Here is a 27662-nt window from a genome sequence, read left to right as displayed (position 1 = left end):
TATGAGTTATTCCACTCTAATTGTTGCCATTTTCCACTTATTGTCGAATGATTTTTAAGTTGAAAGCCCATGATCTAAATAAGACATGTATTGAACTAATTAACCGAAATGGCTTTCAACAAATAAAATTGTAGATAGTAATAATTTTAAACTAATTCTCAGTTTCTTGGAGAATTAAAAAGTTGGTATAAAAGAATATAGGGGAAGAAATAATTCTTAATCTTACTCTTCGCCAATAGCCAATTGCATTGCCCTTCACAATTTGATCATATACATGGGGCAAAGAAATAAAGTACGAAAATTGCTCATTCTTCTTCCGAAGCTATACCTGAAAACACTTTTTGATTTCTAATATATGTATAAATTTTTGAAGAAAAAAAAATGACAGAAACCAATTGTGAGAGGAAATAATTTTTCATTTTTATAGAGCTTCGATTGATAAAAACATAATATTTACCACTTTGTATGTAGATAATATTTCTTTTATGATGACTTCATTAATAAGAATAATTTCTTAACCACCAGATAATAAAAGAAAAAGAGTATAGTATATGATACATCATTGAGATCTTAACAGCCGTGAACCCGTGCTTTAAATGAATTTTGATTAAAGCCCGTGCAAGAGTTAGCAATCGTCAATTTGCTAAAACTAATTAGTAGATTTTGAAAGTTTGTAGTTTAAACGAAACAAAAAAGAAGAATCAAATGAACAGAATAATCCCTCACACAAATATTTACCAGCCTGAATAGGTATGTATACTTGAACAAAACTTTTGATTTTCTCCAAGAAGCGAAGTCTCCAAAATCAGAATATCGAAGAATGGGTATATGGGTCAGTTGTTATCGATAAGTTATTGTAACACAAAATAAGCCAATTTGAGAGCGAGCTTAAGAATTTGAGACTTCGTTCCCAGAAGGAACCACAATATAGTCTCGCCTAAAAAGGCTCTGCTTTTCTCGATTGTTTTAGAAAAGTTTTGTGCGTAGTAAGAGGTTGTAACAATGGTGGCTTTTAACCCTCGTGAAGCGAAGAGCTTGGCCATGTCCATGGTTGGCATTGTGTGGCCTTGAGCATGGTGCTTCTTCTCACCGTCGGATACACGTGGTTTTGCTCTCTTTCCATCATCATCCTCGTCGCTGCCGATATCTTTATATTTTCCTTTTTTTTTTATCTTCATTGTTTGATAAATTAGGTCGCCCATTCTTCAGTCATAACCCTGATTTAGTTGACGGCAGAGGTGATTCAAGTGACGTTTTCTTTTTAAATGGAGTGTGATTGTAAAATATTTAATATCAGTTCAAATATTAGTAGGATTTGTTTTATTATTATTTTATTATATATAAATAATATTTTATTATTTTATTAAATAAAAATTAAGAGTCACCCATAAATTTCTCAAAAATCAAGAATTTCAGTTATATAGGTACACTCTATATAGAATAGATATAAATAATTTAATATTATTAATTTAATTTATATTTATTATTATATGTTGTTTTAAAAAAAATAATTAATTTATGATGGATATTTTTATGAAAAAATTATTAAAATAATAGTAAAATATTAATTTGTAAATTTATGTTTTAATGAAATATTAAAATGAGAGAATTAAAGAGAAAAAAAAAATAACTTTTAAGAGATTTTAGAGTGTCATGCCGCCGTTTTATTCTTTTCCTTCATATATATTGATGATTGATGATTTCGTTTAACTTTTTTTCACAATTTTGCTGCTGTTATTTTTTCTCACTAGCAGTCTAGCACAGCTACAACTATTTTTCTCCATAACACATTTTTTCTCACTAACAGAGCTACAACAACTTTTCTCTACAGTACAACTGTATCAGCTCTGAAACTGCAATTGCCTCGCTTCACGAGGGTTAGTATAAATTTGTTTGATCCTAGTTCATTTTATAATGAGTTGTCATTTTATACTAATATTCATTGAAAATATCAATTCTTCGGCCCCCTTGATCTAAATAAAATGAAAGCGTGCTTTATAGGATTTTGCAAGAAGCATATAATATTATTTTCAACATTCCAAATTACTTTCTACCATATTTCCACCACAAATTTCCCATATACTTTATAAAGACGATAACTTTACAGTTTGACAATGTCTCTACTCTGGCATAATTTTATACAAAAGCTATTCAACTAACAAATTACAAGCTCACAGCTCTTGACTCAATCTCTGATTCTCCTTGTAGTTGCTCACCCTCACCTACACACCCTTCTACCTGAAATTCATCTCCACAACCTTTTAAATTTAATATCAAAACAAAACCAAATAACAGATTATAAAATAATAAATAAATGCAAATAACAGAATATAAAATAAATAAATTGACATTTTTGTTTTGAAAGTGATTACTCTGAAAATAGAAAAATATTTAATGCATACCGTTGGTTCTTTTGACTTTGTTTTCTGAAGATTTTGCTCAAATGCACTGTGGCGGCGGATAAGTTTTGCCCCTTTGCATGGAGAATGAACTGATCCAACTGCTTCTTCATCAACCAAAACAGTATCGACAACATCAATGTCTTTCTCAGTGTCTGGAACCTGTGCAAACAAAAATGATTGGTACAATAGGCTTACACAAACATAAATTAATCTACATTTATTCATTTTTATGTATATTACCTCAAACATTGCCTCCATAAGAATATTTTCTAGTATGGATCTTAAACCTCGAGCACCGGTGTTCTTTGCCATTGCTTTCTTTGCAATCAATCTCAAAGCACACTCAGTAAAATGCAGCTTCACCTGAAATGTTACCCAGAATAGGGAGCTACTTTAAAAATATATATCTCCACAAATGAAGTGTGATATTAGGAAAGCAAAACGACAAACTTACCCTGTTCATGCTGAACATCTTCTTGTACTGTTTGCCAAGGGCATTTTTTGGTTCTGTCAGGATCTGTTCCACAGGGCAAGTAGAATGTAAATCTGACTATTTCTTACAAGCGACATAAAAAAAATTAAACAAAATGTTCATGATTTTGATACTTTCACTAGTTAAGCTTCAATTTTTAACAAGTTTGGACTTGGTTAATAAATGTTCAGTAACAAACAAGCCATGCGTGAGCTCACTACATATAATAATACTAAACTTATGATTATGATTCTGAATCCCTTGACAGCTGGTCATGAAAATATGTTCTTTCACTATTGCAATGAATAGCAAGAACCCACCTGCACAAGCTGATCCTCGTTTAATGCTGACAAGCACACTAATATTGGAAGTCGTCCAATAAATTCAGGTATCAAGCCATATGCAATAAGATCCCCACTTTCTACCTGTAAGTTTATCAATAATATTAAGTCTCTTTGTAATTTCAATAACATGACACAGACTGAAACGGAGACAGAATGAGAAACCCAATTGAATGTCAACTCAATACGGAAAGCAAACATTTTGAAAAAAATAAAGATGCAAACTCAATAACCATGTTAGAATTTGATTCTCACAGATTCCAGCAATGATGATGTCACAAAAGAATCAGTCATTGTACTATTCTGCATGTTTGTCCGGACAGGAACTCCAAAGCCAATGGAAGAATCTTGCCTTCTGAAAATTCAATCCAGTTACTGATCACTACCTAGGTTCCAAATTCTAGTAGCAGTGGAGGAATAAAATGAAAAATATATACAAGAAGCACCCATCATCCGAAACAACAAAGGAAAAAAAAACAATTACCTTTCTGAAATAGTCTTCTCCAAATTGACAAATGCTCCACCACATATGAAAAGGATATTCTTGGTATCAATCTAGGTAGAATTGGAATGAGGTAAACAAATAAACTAGGGAAGAACATCATTGGTTTAAAACATAAATAAGGGGGAATCAAGACAATGGAACACATAATTCCCTAAAGTCTGCAAGCATGAAATCAACTTTAGTTAAAATGCAACTTAGTCACATAATGTCATTTGCATTTAGTTAGGGTGCGTTTGGTAACACTTTTTTAATCAGTTTTTTGTTTTTAAAAGTAGAGAAGTAAAAATATTTTTTAAAATCGTGTTCTATAAAACTGTTTTTACTTTTCAATTTTTTAATTAAGAATTTAAATTTTAAAAACAAAAAAAATCATTTTTTTAAACAGTATTTTTCTTAATCAATATTTTGGACTCTGACCCCAACCTAGACCTTGGGACCCGGACTCTGGCGCCGGCCCCGGTCCTAGACTCGGACTACGGCCCCGGCCCCAAACCCGGACCTGACTTAAATAAAATTGAAAATAAAAATAAAATTGAAAGTTATAGAACACACTTTTGTTTTCTGTTTTTAAAATTGTAAAACAAAAGTGGTTATAGAACACATTTTTATTTTTTAAAAACAAAATTTTAAAAACACAAATTTTACTTTTGTTTTTTGTTTTTAAAATTAAAAAACAAAAGTGTTACCAAACGTCCCCTTAATAAATATACTTAAAGAAACAAACAGCAAGCCAGACAGTTCAGAATTCAGATGGTCATCTATATGGTTTTAACTGCACCGAGCAAAGCACTTGCCATGAGGCCCAGTGCATCAGACAAATTCTTCATAGGACTTTTAGCATATCATTCTACTAAAACTATTGAGAGAATAGGGGGAAATGATTCATAGATCAACGAAAAAACTGTCAAGTTCAGTTTACCTGAATAGTATCACCACGAAGATGCTTTCGAGATCCTTTATCAGGAACACTCACAACCTAAAAATTGAAGGCAATAAGTTACATTGTGCATTGCAAAAACATATTTTTAGAAAAACTCAGTTCTATCTTTATCACTTCAAAGATATCCAACAAGGCACTGCAATCTTTCCCATTGACATAAGAAATAAGGTACATGATTGAAAAAAAAAAAACAAACAAACACACACACATAAACCTCAAGAATCACTGGGAATTTTTAAATCATCATCCTCATAGCCCATTCCCAGCAAACTTGGTTAACTAGTCACAGTGTTTAAATAAACAAAGAAAAGTGGGTCATTCATACATATGCAGGAAAGTTCCATGATCAGATTTGCTGATGAGTTCCATTGGGGGATGGTGTATTACGGAATTTTTTACTCTGAATTATGACTATTTTAAAATATGGTCTCCAGAATTATTGCCCCTTTATGTGGTTATGGGCCACACATATAGTTGAAGTACAAGAATTTATTAAACTAACTTAAGCTAGCTAAAGTTGAGTTTATTGGTACTTAACATAGAAACATTTGCTTGAAAAATACAGATAATATTCTGGGAATTTGTTATTTGACAACTATTTATGTACGTATTTTCTGCCTGAGCTCTTGAATTGCATCAAATTAGCGCTAAATAAATAAACTCCTTAAAAAAATGAATGAAATGCAAGCAAATGATAGATTGCAATAGTTGCTATAATTGGAGGGAATGTTTTCCACACACACAAAAAGAGTTTATGAGTCAAAACTCTACAAAGATCATAGTTCAAGGAAAAAAAAAAGACTATTTGTCCTTTTAAATATTTAGGGATCTTGTTGACGAAATGATCAGGTAGAAGGGACCAACCATTGCACTCTCACTAGGAGTCTAGGAGGAAATTCCTTGAAAACTTCTTTCCTAAAGAAAACTATTTAAATATATGTACAGACAAAAAACAAACCGGGCACTAAACTTAGATAATCCATTAGTAGCTGTCAGTTTCTACAATGATGAAAGAAATGCACATTTTTAAATTCAATGTCTTTAATAGCTAAATAAGATTAGGGACCATTGTACCATGCAAATTTCATACAAAATAGAAATTCCAATTCATTTCCTGTCCTTCCGCTAGACACATAAATCAACAATACTTTTTCCTCTCTAAGAGCTTAGCCAAACTAGGGGAAGCCTCTCTAAGACTTCCATCATCACAGCAAATGCCATCTCAAAAGCGAATTAAACTCCCATTATCCTCTTTAAATTTAATCAGTTTCCAAATTCTTAATGAAGGGCAGCCATATTCCTCTAGACGTCTTATTCCCATTTTTAGAATCCCACCCATTCTCGTGCATCTTGTACTTACCTTTTGTGATGCCATGCCCCAAGGAATCATTTCATGAGGAAAGTTTTATATTTCTATCACCAAGCTGTCCAATTCCCCAGACCTACTTTAGATTTTGGCAAGCATATACTCTCCCACAGACCAAGTGATCTCCTCCTTCTAAGTCACCTCATATCTCCTACCCATAGAAAATCTCTCAGCAGCTTCTCCATAAGCTCAATGATTAGGACTGATGCCAGAATAATCGACTAGTATATTGACAAAAAAGAAAGAGCTCTTGATAAATAAACACATTTCAACCCGCCAATAATTTGGTCATTGTAGCCACAACCCTAAGGGATGAAGGGCAAACCTCTGCAGAAGAAAACTTTTCAACAATAGTTTCTGAATATTTTAATCTGCTGTTCTCCTAGGCCAATTCTACCAAAACACAGAAACAAAGAAGTCCTTGCATCAGCTAGTTTGCTATAACCCAAGGACTTTCGTTTTTTTTTACATTAAATCAAATTTCTAACAGAAAAAAACCTAGCGCTTGAAATGTTTGTATAAATATATATATGATTAGTTTTAATTACTATCTATAGGTATTTTTCGTTTTATATTTTGAAAAAGAGAAGGAGGCCACTTGTCTTAGACCGGGCTCCCTCCCATTATGTATTGATAATCCTCACTTGTGGCGGAGGAAGACCGTGGTTACATAAAAAGAACTTAGCAAAAGACAAAACAGATTACCACAAAGGAGATTTTACAAATAATTACATCAAAGTTCTCCATTCCCTAGTCAGGTCTAAGAATGTTAGGTCCTCGAAGTGCTTAGTCTTGTAAACCCAAGTGGTGGTCCAAAATCTAACCCTCTCCCATATTTCTTCTAGTGAACATTCAACCCCTTCAAAATTCAGCTATTTCTTTCCAACCAAATTGCCCAGAAAATAGCCATAACTGTAGTTTTCCACAACAAGGTCCTACGCTTACTTCCACCCACTTTGCTTACCATCATTAGAGGTACAAAGTCAAGTATTACCCATTTACATCAAATTCATTCAGCAAAAGAATCCAAAGTTAGTAGAAAAGCTACATTTCAAAAACAAGTGTGCCAGCTCTTCCCCACTTCTTTACAACATGCACACCAGCCCAGAAATGGCCTTCTCTTTTGCATCATTTCGTGCACAATTAATTTACCTAGAGCCACTAACCAACCAAAAACCTTGACTTTAGAAGGGCCTCTAGCTTTCCATAAGATCTTAGTGCAGCACAACTCTCTTTGATTCTGACTCGCAAGGAACCAATTGAACGTTGATTTGCAGGAGAAAACCCCACTCAAATCTGGTTTCCACACTCTACTATCATCCAAAACATTAAGTAGTCTAATGTTATTCCAATTGATGAATTGTATTTTCAGTATATAGATAAATCGTAATTCTATTTTTATTTTACATGACGGTATATAATATAATTACAGAGGACCTCACACAAATTTTCAAAAAATTCCGAACATAGAATGTCAAAATTAGGACTAACACCTAAACTACATTACAAATTTGAATCATGATTAAGACATCCTAGATTATTTTGAATTTCCTACAAAATACTTGTCGGGGTTCCGTGTAACTACATTATATATTTTCATGTAAAAAAACGGAGTTGCAACTTATAGGTAGTGATTAAAATTAATCACTACTATAGTTGTACCAGTATATATGGAACACTTCTCAATGGGTATACCGTATATGTCAATGGTTACTCAAAAAAATATCACCATGCACTTGGAAATTTCAAATCCAATTTAGAAACCCACAATAAAAAAAAATACCATTTGGCTGCATAGTTAGAAACAGAATATAAGTATAGGATAGTAATTTAGAAAATGAGAATAAGTGCATAAATACAATTTCCTTAATCCATGGGTGACAAACTCTCCAACCATCAAGATAGCATGATTCAATTTAGAGTAAAATGGTGAATGAACCCAAGGAGATGAACAATCTTAACTTTGCATCCTCTATTGTAAACAATAACAATTAGTACGTGCATGATGCTTATTTACATGCATAAGAAGCTACTTAAAGATCAGTTTACTCACGGTTCCTTCCAACATTTTAAGCAATGCCTGCTGAACACCCTCTCCGGATACATCCCTGCCAATGTTTAAGCTCTCGACCTGCATAACATTCATCTTGGTTAACCTAACCAATAACTTTAGTATCTAAATTCTAAAGTGAATAATCATATGCTTGGAAAAAAAAAAAAAACCTTTTTAGTTATCTTATCAACTTCATCAATGTACACAATTCCTTTCTCGGCTGCTTCCACATTGAATTCAGCTTCCTACGCACACCAAAATAATCAAATTTACTCAACTCCGTTACTTGTAGGAACATCCAAAATAGTATATCTTGTTAAATGACCAAATATAAATGAATAAGTAAATAAATAAAACCCAACACATAACATCTGACTTGAACAAGACATACATGAAAAAAAAAAAAGGAAAAAGCATAAATCATACCACGAGTAGCTTATACAATATCGATTCAACATCTTCCCCAACATAACCAGCCTGTAGATAGAGAAATAAATTTGTCAAATCTCTAATGATCAGCCAACATTTATGATACAAATTGAAAATAATATTGCATATCCTGTTTGAATTGGAAAAAAAAAAACATAATGCCTACAGAGTAAAAATAAAACCAATTGTAAACAATACATCCACAATTCATTAAAATACCAGCGCAGAAAATCAAGAAAGAAAAGAAATGTGAAACTCTTCCTACAAAAGACTTGCAAAGTTAACTCCAGGATAACTCTACCACATACATTCAAGAACTGAAAAATGCTGCTGTAAAAATAAATGATTGCAAGCAATAGAAGAAACTACAGCCAAAATATCATTAACATAATGTGTTTATGAGAAGTAAGCAATAGTCTACTTGCCTGAGTTAATGTTGTTGAATCAGCGATAGCAAAAGGAACATTCACAACGCGAGCTAGAGTTTTTGCAAGTAAGGTCTTCCCTATCCTTACCCATCACGGTAAACGTACATGAATCAGAAAAGCAATCCTTTCAAGCTGCAGATTCCGATAACCATGGCTTTCATAGACACACTAATAAGAACACACAATTTACCTGAACCAGTGGGACCCATCAATAATATGTTGCTCTTCTCCAATTCCACAGAATCATTGTCATCATTTTCACCTTCACACTTACCAGATTGTATCTTTGACCTGGTATCAAGGGTAACCATCCTCAGATAAAGAACATCAAAATCTTTAGGGGAAAAAAACAGTTTATGTTCTGTTAGATTTATGGGAGATTGGAAGCCCAGACCATTCATACACATTCACCATCCAACCACTTGAGTTAGCCTCAAGAAATTGCCCATTACCACCTTAAACATCATGACCAAAACAAAACATTATGGAGCTAACCTTTTCAGCTCAGAGGTATGATGTAATCTCTTGTAATGATTGTAAACAGCCACAGAAAGCACCTGTTAAAACATTCGATGCATCGATAAAGTATTATATCTTAAGTAATCAATGGATACATATGAAATACTAACCACATAATCAAACAAATTTAAAAGGCACTATTATGAACAACTTGTCATATTGCACATGCCGTTCTATTATGAACAAATTCTTAATGAAGAATGATCAGTCAATAAACCAAGAACATTGATTAGACATATTCTACACAATTTTTCAAAAATAAAAAACAAACCTTTTTGGCTTTCTCTTGGCCAATAACAAATTCATCAAGGGCCTTGCAAATCTCTTTAGGCGTGGGCAAACTCAAATCTTTTCCTAACCCACGCCCGTTGTCATCCTCCTCCTCACACGACGCCGTTTCAGTAGCACAGACACCTCTCCGAAACCTATCCCCGTCGTTATCCGAATCCCTGTCAGAAGCTGAAGCCGAGACCGAGACGGCATTTGCGCCCTTAACTCTACCAATCTCGATAAAGCTTCCCTGTAAAGGCTCAAGCTTTAAGGGTCTGAAATAGAAGGCAGTCTTGCAATTGGGGCAGAGATTAACCGCCTGGAAAACTCCCATCTCTCGACCCGTAATCGAGAGTGGGCGGTTCGAGAAGAGAACCGTCATTTTCTTGGAGCAACGAGGGCAGTTCACTTCAGCCCTGATGTTATCGTACTCTCCTCCGCCATCGCCATTGCCATCGAATGTCGGACCGTCGCAATTGTGGCGGAGGATGTGGGAAAAAGGTTGTTGTATTCGGAGTGCACTTGTAGTGGCGGTGATGAGAGTGTGGGGTATAGGACGATGGCGGAAGAAGAAACCAGCGGCGGCTGTGACTGTGCGTGGCAGAGAGGATCTGCTCAATCTGATGAAGGACAGCATCTGTTTCGAGCTGCGTTTGTGGCCGTTGCGTTGAGGGTTTAGGTATGTTGTTTTTCCATGGAAATGGAGGTTTAGGTACAGAATACAGATACCTCTCTAGCAGTGGAGGCCGATAGTCTAATTTGAAAATAAACTTCACCACAGTCCACTGCACTCGCTCACTGTTTGTCACAGTGACACAAACCGCTAGCACCACGCCACACCCACAAAAATGCAAATTTTGTTTGGTGCGGTTGCAGTTTGTGTTTTTGCCAAACCATAGAGTGTTGTGCAGTCTACGATTTAGAATTTAGGGCAGTTTGGCAAGGCTGTGCTGTCCGAAAAAGGCAGTTGTAGCTGTGTTGTGAGAAAAATAGCTGCAATAGAACTGTGAAAAAAAACTGAGTTGAGTGTTTGGTAAATTATAAATTTTAAAATTTTGTGAATTTGTTAAGATCTATTATAATGATAATTTTATAAGAGAAATTTCATTTTTAATGCTTAAAAAAACACCCTCTAACAAAATTTAGACTCCTAATTAATTTATACAATCAAATGCTATTATTTTCAATTTTTACCCAAACTACCCTCCCTTTCATTTTCCTTCTCTCTGTGTCTCTTTCTCTTCTTCACTCTCTCTTCTTCTTCCTCGCACCACCGAGACCAACCAGACCCAGGCACCAAGACCACCCAACCACCATTATCGAACCTCCTTTCCTCCACCACCGAACCTTTTCATCTATCCAAAAACCCAGACGAAACCCAGAGGCCCAAGACCGGTCTGACCTCCATAGCACTCAAGCATCGAAAAACCCAGAGGCCCCGAACCTCTGTCTCCGTCTTCATCTTCGTGTTTATTTTTTTTATTGGATTTTTTTTATTACATTTATCGATAGGTTATCGATAGTTTATCGATGACATTTATCGATAGGTTATCGATAGTATATCGATGACATTTATCGATAAGTTGTCGATAGGTTATCGATAGGTTATCGATGATTTCTGTTTGCACACAAAAAAAGCAGTGTGTAGACAAAACCATCGATAAACTATCGACAAAGTATCGATAACCTATCGATAATTCCATTTTGGCCAGAAAATCATACCCTCCACCACCATCTAATGTCTTAAACAAATACGAATTCAATGAGCTTCTGATTGGGGGAGGGTTAAGTGGGCGGTGGCGAATGGCGATGGTGGTTGAGAGAAGTCGAGGAGGAGGAAGAGAAAAAGATTTGGGTAGGTGAGATTTGGGGGTTGTTGGATTAAGTTTTGGGTAGATGAGGAGGTTCGGTGGTGGAGGAGAAGAGGTTCAGTGGTGGTGGTTGGTGGTCTGCGTGAGTTTGAGGGAAAGAGAGTGAGGAAGAGAAAGAGACAAAGAGAGAAAGAAAATGAAAGGGGGGCATTTTAGGTAGAAATTGAAAACAATAGCATTAAATTGTATTAATTATGAGTCTAATTTTTGTTAAAAGGTTTTTTTTTAAGCATTAAAAATAAAATTTCCCTTTTATAATCTAGTTTATTATAATCATAAATATGTATAAATTTGTTTTTAATAATGTTTATTTTTTATATATTTTTAATTTTTTTTTTTTTTGCAAATATAAATTTATATACATTTGAGGGATATTGGCAGTTAAACCACCTAAACTTTACGATTTGTAACACTTAACCACAAAAATCGAAAATTTGGCGGCTAAACTACCTAAACCCTGGTACCGTTTTGCTCTGGACACTTCTGTCCAAAAATCACAGTTAAGTGGCACGATGGATTGTCCACGTGTACACACTTGTACACGTGGCAAGTTTTTAGTGGTCCACGTAATATTAATTTTAAAAAATAATTATAAATATTAAAAAAAATCAAAAAATTAGAATTTTTTTTTTCTTTTTTACTTTTTTTTAATTTAAAAAAATAAAAAATTAATTTTTTTTTTATTTTATTTTCTTTTTCTTCTTCTTCTTTCTACTTCTTCTTCTTTCTTCTTTCTTCTTCTTTTTCTGCAGAAACCCTCCCAGCCCTCTTACTTCCATTATCTTTTCTCCTCTTGGCTAGGATCGTCTGCGCTCGTTTCCTCCTCCACTAGCTACAACCGTCTCCACCTTTCTTCTCCATATTCCTCCACACAAGTGTTGGGTTTTATGCCCTAAATAAAACTCATTTCAATATAATCAGATTTACTTATTAATATAGATCAGAAATAACATTTAATGTTGCATGGTTCACATGATTTATTTCATGATTATATGTACATAATGTATGAATTCATCTGAAACCCTTTTCACATACTTGATCCTGTTTATTGTGCTGTCAACACATTGGAAAGTAAACATGACTATGTGAATAAAGTTTCCTAGATTTATCAGACACGGGGTTTTGCGATATGATAATCTACAACAAGAGTTTACTTGTATTTGGAGAAATACTATGTTCTTTCCAGAACATTGGTTAAAGTAAAGCTCAGGTTGGATGCATGGAGTATGCATCGGAAGGGACCGATATTGAACTTTGACTTAGATTTAATTAAACTTACCGTAAAATCTATTCAAGTCAATATCGCCTAGTTGATCCTAGATCAAATGATCTTAATCCTATTATGTTTAGGCTCAATCTTGAAAGGCTATTCGTGTTCTTTGATTTGTTAGTTAAGCCTACTTTTAGGTCAGGGTGATACGTACATTTTGGGAACACGGTAGTGCAATTGAGTGGGAGGGCTAGCATAAACATGGAATCTATAGCTTCTATCTGGCGAATAGTAAGCAAAGGATGATCTCCTTCGAGCTTGACCAAACGAAAATAAATGGTGGAGATCTCATTTCACATAAGTTGAAATATCATTTATACGGGGTCAAGTGTTTTAAGGATAAAATACATAGTAGGGTGTTACGGTAATTTAATCCCTTTACTGTGTAGATCATTCATATAGAGGATAATTGATCACATTAGGATTATAACAATGGATAACTAATGATGTGTCTATATGGTGGAACATATAGAGCATTCTATATACTGAGAGTGCAATTCTAAGTTCTATGCGTGGATTCAACGAAGAATTAATAAGTTAGTGAATTTTAGTGCTAAATTCTTGATCTACTTATTGGAAGCTCGGTTATATAGACCCATGGTCCCCCCACTAGTTGAGATAATATTGCTTGTAAGACTCATGTAATTGGTTTTGATTAATCAATTATAATTCTCAAATTAGACTATGTCTATTTGTGAATTTTTCACTAAGTAAGGGCGAAATTGTAAAGAAAGAGTTTATAGGGGCATATTTATTAATTATGATACTTTGTATGGTTCAATTAATAAATATGATAAATGACAATATTATTTAATAATTATTTATAGTTATCAAATAGTTAGAATTGGCATTTAAATGATTGAATTAGGAAATTGGCATTTTTGAGAAAATCAGATACAAAAGGTGTTAAAATTGCAAAATTGCAAAAAGCAAGGCCCAATCCATTAGTGTATGGCCGGCCACCTATTGTAGTATTTTAAGTTGATTTTTTCATTATTTAATGCCATATAATTCAAATCTAACCCTAGTGGAATGCTATAAATAGATAGTGAAGGCTTCAGGAAAAACACTTCTTCTGATTCAGAAAAAACTGAGCCTCTCTCTCTCCCTATCTTTAGCTACCACTTCTTCTTTCTCTTCCTTTGAATTTCGAATTACCTTACTGTGAGAGTAGTGCCCACACACATCAAGCAATACCTCAATCATAGTGAGGAAGATCGTGAAGAAAGATCATCAGCAAAGGAGTTTCAGCATCAAAGATTCAGAGAAAGAGATTCAGGTTCAGATATTGATAATGCTCTGCTACAGAAAGGAATCAAGGGCTAGATATCTGAACGGAAGGAGTCATTATATTCCGCTGCACCCAATGTAAGGTTTCTTAAACTTTATATGTGTTTATTTCATCGTTTTAGAAAGTTCATATTTAGGGTGTTAATAAACATACTTGTGAGTAGATCTAAGATCCTGGTGCCCTTCAATCATCTATCTCATAGTCTCCACCATAAGCATAGCTACACTCGTCCACACCCTAACAGTAGGCAAGCTCACACTACTCAGTGAGTCACTACCATTGACCACCGCTCTCCTCAGCCGTAAACTCCGCCTCAGCGCCGCCTGGATTTTCCTAATCACATTACAAGTGTGCGTGAGTTTATTGATCGAAGGAATCGTTTCATTGGGAACCGATTTTTCGAGCTTCGGTACGGACAGGACTTTGGTGAGTCGAGTCATTTTCTTTCTCGGCTTGCACTAAACGATGCTTCATTGCTTCCAGGGAATTTTAAAAAAGAAAAAGAAAAAGAAGAAGAAGAAGAAGAAAAAGAAAAAAAAAAGTAAAAACAAAATTAATTTTTTTTAATATTTATAATTATTTTGTAAAATTAATATTACGTGGACCACTAAAAACTTGCCACGTGTTCAAGTGTGTACACGTGGACAGTCTACTGTGGCACTTAACTGTGATTTTTGGACGGAGGTGTGCAGAGCAAAACGGAACCAGGATTTAGGTAGTTTAGTCGCCAAAATTTCGATTTTTGTGGTTAAGTGTTACAAACCGTAAAGTTCAGGTGGTTTAGCCGCCAATATCCCTACATCTGATAAAAATAATTCATAGTATTTTATATTATGTTTTATCAAATCTAAAAAAATTAGAACTCAAGTATATAAGAAAAATTTAAGTTGATGTCGTTTATTAATATTAAATAAAATATAAATTATTTTTTTTCTAAAAAAAATAAGAGATTTAATAATTATTTATTTTATTATAATTAATTTATTTTAAATATTTTAATTTTTTAATATATAATAAATAAGTAAACATGATTTTAGTACAAAAAAAAATTATTATAGTCTTTTAATCAAAACATCTTTTTCTAAAAGTTGAGTTAGAGCAGCTTTAGCTTCTCCAAAAATTCTTCAAAAAACTGTTTTTTGACTACTTACCAAACACGTTTTTATCACAACTTTTTCAAAAAGTAGCTTTTAGCTTTTCCAAAAGTTGTGCCAAACGGGCCCAATAATTACAATTCAAACTGCACAATATTAAATATTATAAAAATATTAATTTTTATACTATAATTTATTTATTTTTTAAATATGAACAATTCATATACTTACAAAATATAAATCATACAATTAAATTTTGGAAAAAAACAGGAAAATACAAAAAAGAAAAAAAAAATTAATAAAATATATTGGGTCGGCCATTTAAACTATTATACAGCTCACAAATAAATATTTACAAAAATATCACATTCTCTAAACCTTTAGCCGCATGAAATAGAACGATGAAGAACAACAATCTCGATCGTTCAAACCAGCAACACAACCGAAATGAAACCAAATCAAAAGGAAGACCACCATTAATTCCGGCGAATTTTACTGGAAAAGAAGACATGGAACAATCTAAACGGAAATTGAGGAAAAACATATCAGAAAAACTGGGACGAAATTGAATTAAACACTGATTTTCAATTTTATTCGATCAAAACAACTCCTCCTAATATCGAAATTCAGATTCATATAATGTAGATCTCTAACAAAAAGATCTGGAGCTCCCCCCAATCCAAAACCAGGTATAATGTGAAAAATAAAAAATAAAAGAGGTCATGAATAATAGATCTAAGGTATATACAATTGTATTTTGGTTGATTTCTGATTTCCAATGTGGAATATATTTATTTATAAACACAATAAGAAAAGCAAATTTGAATTAATCTACAGCCAGTTACGTATAAGTATGATTCTGTTTTTTTTTTTTTTTTTTGTGCTTGTATTATTGTTTCATAATAGTTTTTATCAAATTTGTAGGAATTTCATTTGACGGTGAAAAAGAAAGATCACTTCGAAAAAATCGCTTCTACATGGTAAGTTTAATGAAAATAGTTGCATATTCGTTTTACAATAGTTGCAAAAAAGTTTTGATACAAACAAAAATATTGAAAAAAACAGGGTTCGCAATTGGCAACAACTGACTTGAAATAACAAAAAGATCAGGAGCTCTCAATCAATCCAAATCAGTTATAATGCAAAATACAAGAAATCATAAATAATATAGCTAAGGTATATTCAGTTGCATTGTCGTTTTTTTTTTCTAATTTCCAAATTTAATTAATCTACAACCATGTTAATTGGAATTATATTCCAAGTTTTTTCAAGTTCATTTGTAGTCGCATCGTCGTTTCATTATGGTATTAATCAATATTGCAGGAATTTCTTTTGACAGCGAAAAAAGAGAAAATACTTTGACAAAATGGTTAGTTTGTATAAAATTATTGAAAACGTTGTTGATTAGTTGCATTTTAGTTTTTTAACAGTTGCATAACAGTACTGAAACAAACAAAAAAATAAAAAATACAGGGTTCAGAATTGGAAATAAAAGACTTGAACAGAAGAAAGTCAATAGAAGTAAGTTTCTTTTCTATTTCATAAAGATCATTTTAATTTTTGTTTTATAAATTTGTATCAAAAATGTTTGGAAACATTAATAACAAAAGCAATTACAGATTCAATATAGTTTCAAATTAGTTGATTTACACTAATATTAATAATTTCATATTCACAGGAAAAAGACGACATTCCATTCTTAGTCTTTTGCAATGGACAATTTGATGATCGAATGAATTATGAAAATTATGAAGCTAGTGGACAATACATCTCAATCGATTGTAAATATGATAAACTAATACACAAGCTGAAAGAGGTCCTGGAATGCAACCAAGAAAATATTGTCCTGCAACTGAAATACCAAGTGAAAGAAGGATACCAACCGTTGAGGATAACTGATGATCAAAGCCTACATTTCTACATACAACTAAAATTGAAGGAATCTGACTTCAAAACATATCCATTGCGTGTGAACATCATCAACCACACAACAACAACCATCAATCCATCGTTCTTAGAAAATAGTAGCACATTAGTTGCACAGAAATGCAATAGAAGCAATGGAATACAATGCACCAACAACAGAAGAATCAACAACTCAACAACATACAATGCAAGGGACAATGCTGGAAGATGGGGAAAATTTTTGACTTCATGGACTATGCAAAACTTGTGGCAGGGGAAATAGTTGAGCAACTGGAAAACAACAAGGACAAAGAGGCAGAAATCACATATTATGACTAACTACTCATCACAGATCCGCAACATCCTGAAATAGAAGAAGCACAAATATACAAGGACAAAGAAACACTTCAAAGTGTGCTTGGTTTCTATGAAATTAGAAACAACTTCTAGGTGAAAAAGTCTTGCACAAGAACATACAAAATTTGTTGCTTGGATCCAAAATGCAAGTGGGCACTCACGGCATCTAGAAACGGACCAACCAAGTCATTCATAATCTGTAAATATGACAGAAAGGTGATTCACACTTGTGATCTAAACATAAGATTTGCAGACAAAAGACAGGCTACAAGAAATTTGATTGGAAACTACATCAAGCCAAGGTTTACCAACATAAAACCAACTTAAATGCCACAAGACATCAAAGGAGAAATAAAACATAAGTATGGCATAAGAATGAACTACATGAAAGCATGGAGAAGCGAAGAGCACGCGCAAGAAGAATTACGAGGAAAAGTACACGAATCATACAAGTTGCTGCCAAGTTTTTTGCACATGATGTAGAAAACTAATCCCGAAACAATTGTACACATGCATACAGAAGAAGATAACAACTTTAAGTACTTGTTTGTAGCACTAGATGCTTCAATAAAAGGATGGAAGAAGTGCAAACCCATAATAGTTATTGATGGAACTTTCCTTAAATCAACATATGGAGGGACATTGCTCTTTGCTTGTACACAAAATGCCAATGGACATATTTTTCCTCTAGCTTTTTCTGTTGTGGATTCAGAAAAAAAAACAACTCATGGCAATAGTTTTTCATAAAATTAAGGGAAACATATGGGATCATAGAAGAACAGTGCTTGATATCAGATAAACATGAGAGCATAATTAAGGCAGTTGCTCATGTATTTTTAGAAATAGCGGATGGCTATTGTGTGTACCACCTGTTAAGCAACCTGAAAGCAACCTTCAAGAAGAATGCAAGCAAGTTGGATAAACTATTTTACCAGGATCTAGATTTACTAACAAGTATGTTGAATTAACATCCTAAATGTGAATATCTCTAAAATAATGAAATTAAACACATAAGAGTTTAGAAAACCTTACATTGATGGCAGCGGGATATAATGACTCCTTCCGCTCAGATCTCTAACCCTTGTTCCTTTCTGTCAAAGAGTATTACTAAGATGTGAGCCTGGATCTCTTTCTCTCCTTTGAGTTTGGTTACCACCGTCTTACTCACTATGATTTGAGTACTTGACTTGCTATGTGTGGGCATGGAACTCTATCACTAATGTTCGAATTGAATGAAGAACAATGAAGGAGGTTTGAAATCACTATAGAAGGAACTCTCTCATCTACTAGTTGTCTGACGGAGAAAACTAGATTTTTGGCAGGTTGAAAATTAAGTGTTTCAACTAGAGCTTACGGCGGAATTATATGGATTAAAAAATAATAAAAAATTGGGCAAAAATATACACTAGGGTCGGCCATGTAATGGACCAATCTCTAGTTACAATTTTACCACTTTGTTTCAACCACTTATTCTTCTTCCAATAATACCATATTTTCCAATTCAATTCTATAAATGCCAAAATTATTTATTTAATAATTATAGTTAATTATCAAATAAAATTATCATTTATATTATTTATTAATTAGACCATACAAAGTCTCTTAATTAATAAATTGACCCTAAAACCTCTTTTCTTCACAATTAAGCCCTTGCTTAGTGAAAATTCATAAATAAGACATAGTCCAATTTTAGAATTATAATTGATTAATTAAAATCAATTAACTGAGTCTGCAAGCAGTATTATCTCAACTAGTGAGGGGACCATGGCCTATATAACCGAGCTTTCAATAAGTAGATCTAGAATTTATTTGATAAATTCTTTAACTTATTAATTCCGCATTTTGCCACTATAGATTTGGAATTGAATAGCACTCTCAATTATATAGAACGCTCTATATGTACCACGATATAGATACGTTATGGTTATCCATTGTTACAATCCTAATAGTCAAAGATCCTTTATAGATGATCTACACTGAATAGGGATAAATTTACCGTTCTACCCTTCAATGTATTTTATCTTTAAAACACTTAGCTTCCTATAAATGATACTTCGGTAAACTAATATAATTATTGAAATGAGGTCTCACTCATTTATCTCTATTTAGCCAAGCTCGAAGGAAATTATCGTTTCACTTCTAAATACTTATAGAAGTTATAGATTCCATATCTATGATCAACGCTCCCACTCAATTGTACTACCATGTCCCCAAGATGTAAATATTCGCCAGAACCATTAGTTAGCTTCCACAAACAGCTTAAAAAATATAAATAATACAAGTAAGCTGAACATAACCATATCAGGATTAAGATCTATAGACTTAAAATTAACCATTGATATTGACTTAGAAAGATATAATGGTAAGTTTATGATATTTTATCCAAGTTCAATATCGGTCCCTTTCAATGTATACTCCATACATCTGATGTTGGTAAACTTTGCCAATACCCTGGAAAGGAGATAACACTTATCTAAGGTGTAAGTATACCTTATCACCGATTATCATGTCAGTCTAAATCTAGTGAACTGACAAATCATGGGAATTAAACTTTTGAACATATAATCATGACTATATTACACTGTGCTAACGACACTACAATCATGAACAAATATATATATTTATGTATGTTCTAGATTTAATAGAATTTATACATTAAACATATCATGAAATAAATCATGTGAACCATGCAACATAGAATGATTTCTGATCTTATATTAATTAGTAAATTTGATTATATTGAAATGGGTTTTATTTAGGGCACAAAACCTAACAGTAACGTATGCGACTTTCATAGTGCAAGTTATCTGTTCATCTGCTCGCACAAGCTCGCAGGCTTAAGGTGCGTTATTGTTAAGACGAGATTAACGAGTCTCGTACTTAGGTATTTGCGTCCTAATCAAGTCGCACCTGCGGATACCTTACCAATGTTGATGATCTGGAACGTGCAAGTCCTTATCGAATCATCGAGCATATTAAGTCTTTCGTACTAACTCGCTATGTAAAGGAACGGTCTTTACTAATTCGCAGGAGAAGTCTTCGTAGACATCGTGTATATCTTGGTATATGCGAGTCTTGAATATTTCTTTCTTGGTCCTACGTCATGCGAGGCGCAATAATGCGACTTGACTCTGTCAAGGTCACATCATCTTGCTAAGTTTGATTCAGGCGAGGTTTGTCCTCGAGTGGTCTCCTGCTGATAGCTCAGCAATCCTCGAGGAGAGTGAGTCCACATGTCATTTTTACGGGAGCTTGGTCTCAAGTTTCTAGGTGGAATTTTCACATTATAACAGATTCCGAATCTACTTTTCATCTATTTTGTTGTTGTCCTTTCACACGTGGGATTTGGTTTAGAAGGGGAATTCACATTGACTGCTTAAACTGGAATAATCTCACAGATTTTGGCATCTAATGGTGTAATTTGAAGGATTTTGAACTTTAAATTTTCATTGCCTGTACCTGTGATACATTGTGGAAGTGGCACAATGATTTGATTTTCAAAGATAAACAGTGTGATATAAATTTGGTGTATAAGGATTGTATTTCGAGAGTTGCAAAATTTTTTAGTAACCGATTGTGGTTCGAACATTTGGACGAGGCTGCTGCAAAGATACATATGCTTGAAAATTGTTCTGAGGAGGACTACTGGTGCTGTATTCTAGACGCTTCTGTCGTTGGGAAAATAGCAGGTTTTGCTATTATTCACAAGCATGATCAGGTCTTAGAGGACTCATGGGTTGCTGTGGGGTTCTCTTCTGTCGACGGTGTACTTTGTGGTATAGCTTTGGCTTTGCAAACGGCTTTGGAGAAAGATGGGCCAAAAGTTCGAATTGAAACCGACTCGAAGACGACAGCTCTTGCCTTCACGATTGGTTCTTTACCGTATGGTTGGAACGTTTTCTCTTTGTTCTCGTATTGTTTGTTCCTCTGTACGTCTTTTAACGAAATTACTGTGTCCTTTGTTCCTTGGACGAAGAATGTGTTTGCTGATATATTAGCTTGTTGGGCTAGAGAGGCAAAAGTCAAAAATTCTAGTTTGTTAAGGGAAGTGGCCCCCTTTTGTGGCTACTAGTTTGGGTTTTCTTAAATAAAAGTCTTTAATTATTAAAAAAAAAAGATACGAAAACCACATAAAATTCAAAAATAGAATATTGTGCAAATTATTTTGCAAAATAATAACAAGATTTTAGCAAGGAAAAGAAAATAGGACTACTGGAAGTAGAAAAGAAGATTAATCCTCATTCATATCGCCTTAAGTTGATTAATAGTATCAATCACATCTTACATTCAAGTTGGAAATATAACATCATAAATTATACAAATATAAGACATTATGCTTTAGTACATCTTATTCGTACATGGTAATTAAATTGTCTGCTCTGCTTAATTAGAGATAATAGAATCGAAATTCTATTTCTTCTTTAGCTTCATCACTAACATAAGCATATTATACTCTATTTCACAAGCAAATTCAAACACATGAATGCATGGCACACATTCTTATTTTATCTAACATATATATTTATTATATGCGCCAAACATGATTTTATAGTAAAGACTCGTGCGTACGTGATCAAAACAAACATTGCATCCTAATAAAGTCATACTCAAACCCGAAGCTCCATAGAGTGAACAGTAGTAGTACTTTCATGGCAATTGTTATCTTGCCCATTATTTCTTTCTTCAAACTTCGTATACTTGTAAAACTTTGCACACAAAATGTAGACCATAAGATCCACAGTGGTTAAAGCTGCCAGGAGAAAATAAAACCTCTCCAAATGACCCTTGTTGAGGTTTGCAGGGATCCAACCAGGCATATCATCTGTTGTAGAGATTTTCATTACCATAATCACTAACAAGCTACTCACATAGTTCCCAAGAGATATAGAGGTCATGCACAATGCACTGCCAAAGCTCTTCAAGCCATCCGGGGCTTGACCATTAAAGAACTCCAATTGCCCAACATACATAAAAACCTCTGAAGCTCCCACAAGAACATATTGTGGAATTTGCCAAAAAATGCTCAAGGAACTTTGGCTTGATACTGATGATCCACTACTACTACATATTATGCCAGTGGTAGCATTATTACACTCCTCTTCTATGTACTTTAACCTGTACACTTCAACAACTCCAGCTGATACCATTGACATTATGGCTATAACAAGGCCTATTCCCATTCTTTGGAGCTCTGTGAGTCCTTTAGGGTTTTTGGTGATTCTAATAGCTATGGGGTCAAGGACTCTCCGGTAGAAGAAAATCATGGCGGCGACACTGAGAATGTCGAAGCTGGACATACTCGCTGGTGGAATATGGAAGTCAACAAGTTTGGTATTCATTACAGCGCCTTGCTCAACGAAGAGTGAGGCCATCTGTGTGAAGACGACAGAGTAGAGAATTGTGCAGAGCCAAATGGGGAGTAGTCTTAGTATACTTTTAACTTCCTCCACTTGTGTCACTGTGCAAAGATGCCATGGATTCGTGTGAACAACATTATCTTTCATTCGGTTGAGGTCTTTCTTAGTGATGACTGCCGCTTTATCCAAAAATCTGAAGTAATAATAAAACAAATTATTAATAATCACTTCGTTGTTCTTTCATATTACGTGGCAAACATCTACAATGTTCAATATTATATTATCATTAATTACTTGCACATATAGGTTCTTCTCTATTCCTTTTTCACTTAATAAAGAAATTGATTAATAAGAAGCAATCAATTAACAAGGACCAAAACTTACTTGAAACCTTGGGTGTGTAGCATGTTTCTAGCACCATTTTGAGATGTCAATTGTGAAACATCCTCGAACAAATTGTCTCCACTTGGCGTCATCTCAACCTTCCATTTTCTAGCCGCTGCAACCACCACTTGACAAAACCTAGAAAGCGGGTTGCCCTTAGGACTAAAGTGTCGGTACTGTGGTGTACCACAAAGGAACAACAACAAGGCTAGGCCAGCAGATCCAGTAGAAGCCCAAAATCCCAAAGTCCACATCCCTTTGTCCTCAAAATAGCCTAAAATTGTGTTTGAAAATAGGGATCCAAGATTCAAAGCCAAGTAGAAGTAACTGAAGAAAGCGATCTTTGCTTGACCTTCTATAGGGTCCTCCTCATCAAACTGATCTGCTCCAAAAGTGGCTATGTTGGGTTGGTACCCTCCGTTTCCTAAGGCAATCAAATAAATGGAGATGTAGAACAATGCTATCCCCAAACTTGAATGGTCTTCACAACTAGATTTTTCATCACCGCAGCCTCTAGGCTTGAGTAAAAATATGTATGTCGATAGTGATAGTGAAGCCAAACCCTACCATGCATGCACAAGGAAACGAATAATTAAAGAAATAAACAATATATATGTAAAAAATTGGTGGTGAGTTTAGAGATTTTACAAAGACAAAGATTGCTTGAAAGATAGCACATGTTTTGAACCTTCCCCAATAAGCGTCACTTAGGAAAGCCCCAACAAGAGAGCAAAGGTAGACAGTGCCAGTCCATTTGCTGACATTATTTGCAGCCTCTGCGTTGTCTTGATCCAACACCCTCGTCAAGAACAACACCAAGTTCACTCCTACCCCGAAGAATGCCAATGTTGCCAAACCTTGGTTTACTACAAACATTTCATATTTCTTTAAATTCAATTTATTATATTTTCTTATTTTTTTATTACTACGTACAAAGTGAAATCTAACTTTAGCATAATATCCAGTGGTCAAAATTTAATTTTTATTGGTAGCATAATAATTAAAATTGAAAAAAAAGACCAAGTTATTATCAAGATTTATTTAAATAATTTTTTAATCATATAGCCTTATTTTGTAGTCTCTTTATTCTTCATTATTACTACACTTTATCCCTCATATCGTCTTGTGTCGTTGCTCTACTTTATATATTTTAGTTTACTTAAATAAATAATAGTAATTAAAAAAAGTTATTAAACACATTTTTATATAGGATCATTTTTTTTTTATTAAAAATACTTTTTTTTATGTATTTGGATATTATTAAAAAAATCTTTTATTAGTAAATTAAAATTTATGTCAATTATTTTAATTTTAAAAATAATTTTTCAAAAGTCTTTTTGTAGAAACTATAAATCTTAACTTCTTTACTTTTAAATTAAAAACATACTTTTCATTTTTTTTATCCAAACACTATGACATTTTTTCTATCTTCTTACTTTACTTAAATAAATAATAATAATAATAATAATAATAATAATAAAAGTTACTAAACATATATTTTTCTTTTCAAAAATAAAATTTGTTTTCAATATCAATGTTTTAAAAATTGAGAAACTAAAATTTTATCAATGTTTTCAATATATCTAGTATAATTTTAACCATACAAATTATAGTGATGTGATTCCCATTAAAATTACTATTTTTGGCTGAAGTTAATTAATTAGTTGATATAATAATTATTTTATTTTACCAAATAATTAAATGGATATATTGAATACATTTTTTATGGAATGCAACTTTTGCAAAGTATATTATTAACATGCTGTGTGACATATTTGATCTTATTAAGGACCAATACACAAACATATTAGTCAAAATCTCACTATTCTCTCTAAAATAGGACTGTAAAACAAAAATTATACTAGCTATACGCTATTTAATTTTTTAAAATGTACTATTTGTATATTATCTCAATGTATATAAGTACATAGTAAATATTTACTAAAATAAAATAAAAACATAATAAATTAAAAAAAATAGGAAATACATACTAAATTAGTGTTTTTGGTTGCAGATGCATGCTTGCCGTAAAAAGAATATATATAGGGAAAAAGGAAAGAATAACCCACGTATCCATATCATATGTCTCCCTTAAAACTAGTGTTGGATCTCATTAAGCATTTGGAAAAAACAATGATGAATTATACTATACTGTATATAAATATGAGATGGAGGTGTAATATTTATATTTACTAATGTGCATATACGTACGTAGAATGAGAATTCCAGCAAACCAAGAGCCAGTCCTCCCTCGAACTGCTGGGCCACCTTGCCTATCAATACTTCCATCAAGGGTAAACATAATTATTCCCTTATCCTCTTCATCGTCGTGTCCCTGCCATCATCAATGTATACATAATTTAATTGTGTTAACTTGTATAAAGCAAGTATTTTTTGTTTCTTTAAAAGAGATAGAATAATTTCATGCATTAATTGCTGATCCTGATCGGTTCATAAAATAAACCGGTCAACACTGTACGTATTGATGATTTTATATACATGCTATATATCAATACGAACATTACTATCGGACCTTTTAATTAATGCTTTAAATTTTATTTAGTAATTAATTTGTTGACAAATTCTGTTACGTAAAGTAGAAAATTAATCTTTATTGTTTACTGTGCTTTGTTCTGGTCTATATATCTAGATTATTTATTGAAAATTAGTACATAAATTAAACTTTATACACATCATGAACTTATAAGTCATAACAAGAGTACAATACCATTATACGTATTATTAGTGTTGTGATCATAGGAATAAATTCCAATATATAATTACCTGCTGTTTGCAGAGGTTGAGGCAATCCATTGTCATGGTAGTGAAGACAAAAAACGAACTATAAGTAATATGAGAGAATATGAATATTTGATTTTGAGGTTACACAAAAGAGAGTGAGAAAGAAGCAATAGAAGTACTTCTACTTGTGATTGAGAAGGGAAGAAAGATGTTGTGATATATATGAGGGATATATGGCAACATTTATATAGAGAGAACCAAATAACACCAATTTAATTAAACTAAATTCAATGAGAGAGGCAATGTTGTAAGCACAAACAATTTTGATATTAAATAATTAATTCAAATTAAATAAATAGAAAGAAACGTGACACTATTAAATTTTACTCAAGAGTATATGCTGTACTACTCGATTTGGTGTAGGGACATAGTCAATATATTATAGTGTTGTCAGCGTAAGTGCTAGCCTACTTGAGCTTTGTTTGTTCTCTTATTTTAATTGCTTTTATATAAACATGAAATTATATTTTCTTTTTCAATTTATTTTTCTGTTCAATTGATAAATTGTCTATTTGTCGATTCTCCTGAAAGAGAAGTAGGCCGTTATTAATTAATAATCTTTTCTCTCAAGAAAAAAAAAATGAAGTGAGTGATCAATATATGTGTGTGTTTTATGCTTCACATATATATTCAAATAAATATTATATAACCGACATATATATAATAGATGTGATTGTGTGGAATGCAAATACTAACTCAGTTGCACAGCTGCAGCAACTAACCCATGCTCAAACGAAATGTGATCAGTACTGACAATACTATAAATCAATTAGCGGTATAAAATATTAGTGGAAGGAATCATTAGGTGTCTACTATCATACAAACGTTTTTTAAATTGATAATAATAATCATATGTCAAATATATCATGCAGCCCTAACTTGTTTCTATCATAATAATGTTATGTATAAAAATAATAACACTTGGAAGATAGTTAACAAGTATTGAGAGTCTCTAAGAAAAAATTACTATAAAAAAAAAAACACACACCCACACAAAGTGCTAAGACAGAGTTAAATTCTCATTACTACCTAAGCATCACCTGCTACATGTGGAGACCATAAACCAATCAAAAAAACACATTGTAGAGTAAGAGAAAGAGCATGCCAACGATTTACTTATAACATGTAAAATCTTCTTTGAAAATTTAATTGCCAAAATAGTATTTAATTTATTACAGATATTTAATATAAATTTTAGTTTTATAGCTGTCATTTATAATTAGGAAAGTTTTCATAATAGAGAATGAATTCCCTTTATGAAAAGTTTGATTAAATTATTTATATACCATATAATTGATCCTAATTAATGGTAATTTATCCTTTTGGTTTTGCTATGTATATAATAGGTTATTTAACCCTTTTATGGAAGGTGTTATTTTAATTTCCGTACAGGGTAATGTGGCACTCAATAGGGTGACACGTGGAGTTCATTTTAAGAGCTGGACAGAATATACTCACATGAGGTTCCGTCTAGAACAATTCAGGGTTAAATCGTCAAAGTCTAGTTCTTCAGCAGGGAGAATCCGAACAGGTCCTGTACCTCGCAATGTTCCGAGCAGAATACGTGTATCCACCTAAGCATCGTTATCTGCGTAGAAGGATGCGA

The 27662-nt window shown here is 33.1% G+C and overlaps 2 protein-coding genes across 3 annotated transcripts; both read right to left on the bottom strand.

Annotated features, from left to right (window-relative positions):
* Positions 1-1974: 1974 nt before the first annotated feature.
* On the bottom strand, positions 1975-10610 carry LOC115713010 (CLP protease regulatory subunit CLPX2, mitochondrial). Of its 2 annotated transcripts, XM_030641473.2 has the most exons (15): positions 9727-10610; positions 9432-9493; positions 9127-9227; positions 8934-9013; positions 8506-8556; positions 8250-8324; positions 8080-8157; positions 4640-4696; positions 3700-3770; positions 3471-3570; positions 3195-3299; positions 2857-2919; positions 2643-2765; positions 2403-2561; positions 1975-2238 (listed from the first exon to the last, which is right to left on the bottom strand). In XM_030641473.2, exons 1-15 carry the CDS (start codon positions 10360-10362, stop codon positions 2164-2166), a joined length of 1836 nt encoding a protein of 611 aa, XP_030497333.2. In that variant the 5' UTR covers positions 10363-10610; the 3' UTR covers positions 1975-2163. The 2 variants fall into 2 exon arrangements, with proteins under 2 accessions (XP_030497333.2, XP_060970178.1); XM_061114195.1 differs by having other exon boundaries at positions 1975-2561.
* An 11012-nt stretch (positions 10611-21622) lies between these two features.
* On the bottom strand, positions 21623-26290 carry LOC115714700 (protein NRT1/ PTR FAMILY 7.2). Its single transcript, XM_030643456.2, has 5 exons — positions 26039-26290; positions 25466-25589; positions 23903-24120; positions 23255-23817; positions 21623-23063 (listed from the first exon to the last, which is right to left on the bottom strand). The coding sequence occupies exons 1-5, from the start codon at positions 26072-26074 to the stop codon at positions 22121-22123; spliced, it is 1884 nt and encodes a 627-aa protein (XP_030499316.2). The 5' UTR covers positions 26075-26290; the 3' UTR covers positions 21623-22120.
* Positions 26291-27662: the final 1372 nt, after the last annotated feature.

The sequence above is a fragment of the Cannabis sativa genome, chromosome 4 (assembly GCF_029168945.1).
Source record: "Cannabis sativa cultivar Pink pepper isolate KNU-18-1 chromosome 4, ASM2916894v1, whole genome shotgun sequence".
Classification (NCBI taxonomy): Eukaryota; Viridiplantae; Streptophyta; class Magnoliopsida; order Rosales; family Cannabaceae; genus Cannabis; species Cannabis sativa.
This window is presented reverse-complemented; position numbering and strand designations above follow the sequence as displayed.